This window comes from Mytilus californianus, unplaced genomic scaffold, assembly GCF_021869535.1.
Source record: "Mytilus californianus isolate M0D057914Y unplaced genomic scaffold, xbMytCali1.0.p SCAF_2, whole genome shotgun sequence".
Taxonomy (NCBI): Eukaryota; Metazoa; Mollusca; class Bivalvia; order Mytilida; family Mytilidae; genus Mytilus; species Mytilus californianus.
Window position 1 is genome coordinate 109,174,128 of NW_026262668.1, and position 5,231 is coordinate 109,179,358.

At 34.2% G+C, this 5,231-nt stretch overlaps 1 protein-coding gene across 1 annotated transcript; it reads right to left on the reverse strand.

Moving 5' to 3' along the window:
- Window positions 1–1,141: 1,141 nt before the first annotated feature.
- On the reverse strand, window positions 1,142–4,019 carry LOC127730743 (body wall muscle protein HR-29-like). Its single transcript, XM_052239274.1, has 2 exons — window positions 3,664–4,019; window positions 1,142–1,996 (listed from the first exon to the last, which is right to left on the reverse strand). The coding sequence occupies exons 1-2, from the start codon at window positions 3,902–3,904 to the stop codon at window positions 1,506–1,508; spliced, it is 732 nt and encodes a 243-aa protein (XP_052095234.1). The 5' UTR covers window positions 3,905–4,019; the 3' UTR covers window positions 1,142–1,505.
- Window positions 4,020–5,231: the final 1,212 nt, after the last annotated feature.

Genomic DNA, 5,231 nt, shown 5'->3' on the forward strand with positions numbered 1-5,231 from the left:
CGCCATTCGGCGGGACCCTAATTAACGTTACATGTAAAAGCCAATTATTATTATATCCATCTTGTATGGGAAAGGATTTATATAGGCGGAGCCTTTATCCAATCCCTTTGATTGAATACAATTGATTTAAACAATAAAATCTTTGAATTGAATTGAATCTTTACAGTTGTGGCTGCTGGATCCCAATTTTTGTCACTATAACCTATTATGTCTGTTTAGGTTGCTCATCCAATTTTGTCAGTATAACGGAACTTTAAACAAATGGGAGGTTTAGCTAGCTATAAAACCAGATTTAACCCACCATTTTCTTTGGAAAATAAATATACCAAGTCAGGAATATAAGTTGTTTTGCATTCGTTCCGTTGGTTAAATTTTGCAAGATTTCTTCCCCCCTTTGGATTTACCTTGGAGTTCGGTTATTTTTGTAACCCTGCTATTCAGCATTTGAGATAAAGTAAAGCACAGACTAATTCATGATAAACATATTGGTCCACCATGAAAGGGAATGCAGATACAAAACAATGTGGAAGTGTGTCACATTGTATAACTACCTGTTTGAAGCTTGGTAAAAATGTACCAAATATCAAGATTATTTATAGTAAATAATTGTATAGGACAATTTAGTAATAGGAAGCATGGTAACAAATATCAAAAAGCTCTCGTTTAATGTCCAGGGGAAAAACAGACAGAAATGTGTTACCCGATGAACAGATGGACGGACTGACATCTTGACGAAGAGAGGTAAAGGAGTATACCCTACTATGTTGGAGCACTCCCATTACTAAACATGCCAAATCGTTCGACGCCATATTTAACATCAAAATCTTTCTTGTTCAATATTTCATCAAGCAAACAAAACAGCAGTGAAGAATGTTTTCATCTGGGTCCAAACAATGATATAGGATATCATGACATATGACTAAGTATATATGTACATTTAAAACTCCTTCTTGATTTTAAATTGATGTTCTGAATTATTTTTCTAGTTTGCCATAAATCTCAAACCATACAAGAACGTATAATTAAGAGGATGCAATATAAACAACAACAAACAACAAAATTTTGGCCTTAAATGGACTTTGAAAAGTAGTCATGCTTTTATCAAAATTGTATCCTTGAACAATAATAACTGATAAAAATACTGTGTTAAGATTATTTAATGTCTATCTCTGACAATAACAAAAAAAACATGTATACACAACATAGTAACATATTTGTTCTCTTTTTTAAAATTGAACTAAAAATTATGCAACATCTAACGTTTGGTCCATTATAGAATATACATGATTGTCAAAGCATGTTTTATGCTTCTAACACAATACTGATTCACATCAAACACATATGAGAAAAAGTAATTCAAATAATCTGAATTAGCAAACAATTTTTTTTTAACATTACTGACAGAATGAAACATCAAATGATTGGTTCAATCATTGCAAAAACAATGACAATGGACATAATGTTGACTACAGCCTGCTATTGTGAAATGGAAAGTCAAGCTAAATCTATTTCTTGGCTTGTTCCATTTCAACATCTTCAACCGCTGGTGCACGTATAGTAAGATTCCCGTCCTCATCCCTTAAGCATTCAATGTTCTTTCCATCCACAGACCGTGGAACTGTCATCTGACGCCAGAATGATTCGCGTATTTCATGACCATCTTCAGACCTCTGTTTTTCTCCTTGGACTGTCAACGTTCCATCTTTACATGAAACTTTAACCTCCTCTGGACGAAAATTTTCAACATTGAATTTCATCAAGTTGCTGTGACTGTCACTTGACACTAAGGCACCACCTTCATGTGGTACAACTTGGAGTTGTCTCTCCTCTGGATGATTGTATGGGGCTTCCAATACCATAGTTCCATCTGATCTCATGAAGCTGTGAATTTTTTCAGCATCAACATTCTCGGGAACTTTGACTGTCCTTTTGCGTTCAACAGTATCTCCCCATTCATCATTACCATCTGTGTACTTAGCATGAATAATTACGTTACCTTAAAAATAAGAGAATGTTGAGTATACAATGTCAATAAACCAGTAATATCCAACAACACAAATGTATACTACCCTTCCCTCCAGTCATCTCCAGTCAAGGTTTGTTCATTTTTTCAAGTTCTTAATAACCCTGTCTAGAAAAGTTGGGAATAAATTTAACAGGGATTTGCCATCATTACCAAACTCCAAAAATTATTCAAATATAACTACAGACAACCACCGACATGGTGAGTGACTTAGGACAGGCACATGCATAGTTAGAGGGGTTAAACTAATTGCTGCATTATCAAAACTACCCCTTTCAATCTTGACTAGTAGAATAACAAATGTAACATAGAACAATGAAAATCAGAAAACACTAACTTCAATAATACATGTACCTATATATAGACTACAAAATAAACCAAGATTTTAGCAAAATCATCACAAAAAATAAGCTCCTTGTTAATACTGAAAGCAACCTTTAAGTATTTGACCTGCTAATACAAAATAATGCAGTTCTACACTAAAATATCATTGACTGTACTTTGGAGTATATTTCAAATTGTTATTTCCTGAATAAAGGATGTTGTACAATGCCCTGAGTGAACATGTGATAATGTGTTTAGGGTGAAAACACAAAAGATTCCCAAACCCATGCTTCAGTGAATAATAAACCCAAGAAAATGTAATATTTTCATGTACCCAAAATTTTTGTAAAATCACCTTTGAAATCCCATAAAAAATGGGCAGAGGTCTTAGCCCAATGGATTTTAAAACTTGATTACAAATGGAAGAACACATTTGTATTCCTTTTTTTTTTAATTTGTATAATTACAAATTTAAGAAATCTTTACAACCAACTTTGAGATCTGTTATTACAACTTGTAGGAAACTTATTCTGATTTCTTGAATTCTAATTTCTTTATCATAATTTTTTTATTTAAATATTTATTTCAGTTTATTTAGTTTAAGTTATATAATAGGTCTATATTAACTGTAGAATGTGATGCCAAGAATAAAAAAAAATGTAGTAAAATATAGAATCATAAAATATTGCAAATTCAAACGTTTGTTCATTGTGTAATAACAAAATAAATGGGTTATAGCAGATTATAAAATTCAAAATTATATTTTGAAAGGGTCCTAAACGATCTTTACAAATTCAATAAAATTCCTGAAAAACTAAAAAGGAAAAAGGACCCTGGACTACAATTGGTAGAAAAGATATTGGATATACAAGGTGACTGTTCTTGCAAGAAAAAAACGTATTAATTAATACCAATGTTCCAATCTTTTAGAAGGAGACTTAGCTTAAGTTTAAAGTGTAGCAGAAAATATCTAATTAACTCCAAATGAGGGGATTGTGTGCTTAAAAGATGCATATTTAACAATCTATTTACCTACATGTATAGCCGGAAATTTAAGATTGTGACGGAAAATAAATAAAAAGATAGGAAATTCTGTTGAAAATATATGTAACAGAGAAAAAAAACATGTGTTCTGACTTCCTGGTTAGGTGCAAAGCAGGTTTTATTCATTTCATTCACATATCCAATCGTGTAGTATCCAGCTGAGGTCTCCGACATGTCTAAATATGCATGTAATATTTGCCGCTGAGCCACAATCAGTCAAGATAGAAGTGGAAAACGATAACATTTTCTCCAAATTTTATGAATAGACTCACCGTTATCAACTTTCACTTTGACATGTTGTGCATCGAAGTCTCCAATTTTAACGCTGTATGTCCACTTTCTATCCGCCAGTGAAGTCTCCGGTCTGCGCCTCCTTCGCATCGGGCACGTTGGGTAACGACCATATCCACAACCTACGGACATAGGCTCCCAATCATCCATAAAGTGAAACATGTCATCAAAATCATGCTGTGTTTGATTGTAGCGGTTCCAAAGCACTGGGACATACGTCATTTTTTCTCTGCCTTCAGTTCTGCTGGAAGTCTGTACTGTAGTGTGGCTGGCGTTTAAACATTCTGTTACCCCCTGGTCTTTTCATTGTTTTTATGATAGTAATGCTGAAACTCGAAAGGTCTAGATAATTTTAACAACGCAAAATGTTGCTTTCTTATTTAAGTTCAAGGTTATTTTGTTATTTATAGAATGAAAGCATTCATTGTGTATCTGTTTGGGGAGGCTTGGGATGGGCATGCTTTTTTTATTTTTGAGAAATAAACAACACATAATTTGTTTCAGGAGAGGAATAAATACAATAGTTTGTTTCTTCAGTTCAGGGGTAAGGGAAAATGGGAATGAGGTGTCGGAGAAGCCGGAGTCAGAGGGAGGGGAGCGGGAGCCAGGCGGAGCCATGGAGGGGTAGGAACCGGGGGAAGAGGGGAGTAAAAGTAGAAATATGCTAAAAAAAACTTTTTTTTGACGATTTTTGTCAGGGAATACAGGGGCAGAGGCACTTATTGTTTCTGAAATAAAATATACCTGTATACTTTAAATGTTATATTAAAACATCTAGGTATTTTTTCATAGACAAGTGCTTGCATGTGTTCCACCCCCTCGATTCTTATGGAGAGTTGTCTCATTGGAAATCTTGCCACATCCTCTCAAGTTATGTCTTTTATGCTCGCCTTTATGAGATCTGATATTAGCTGAGATATAATATTAGTGATAAAAGACGAAGTTTCCTTTTTACTGAAAATTAATTTAAAAAAAAAAAACAGGTCGTCATGGAACATAATTTATTTCGTGAAAAATGCAGCAATTCACTTCTCCGTTAGATGGATAGGCTCATTGGCGGATCAAGGATTTCGGCCCAGGGGTGAAGCACCAGCAGGGTAAAAATAGGAATGGGACTTGTTACGCATTAAAAATTTAACGTGCGGGTACCCAAACTGCACCTATTTTGACAGTTTTTTCCACGTACGTTTATTTATGACCCAGATAAAAGTTTTAACTCTGTGTTTATTTTGTAGATGTTTCGTTATTTACTGTATAGTTCCACCAATTTAATTTTGAATTCATATTGAATCACAGAAAAATATGTTTGAACCGAACTCCAAACGACCCATGATTCTGTAATGAGGAGTACCAAAATTGCATCCATGCTTCAATTCACATCCGTAAAGAATCGAATAACTCAGTAATGTCTTGTTTTATTTCTGCCAAAATTTAGAACAATTTGACAATATTCCATGCTTACTATTCATTTTTATACGCCCGTTTAGGGGACGTATTATGGTATACCGTTGTCCGTCCGGCTGTTCGTCCGCCCGTCGTCAACACTTCG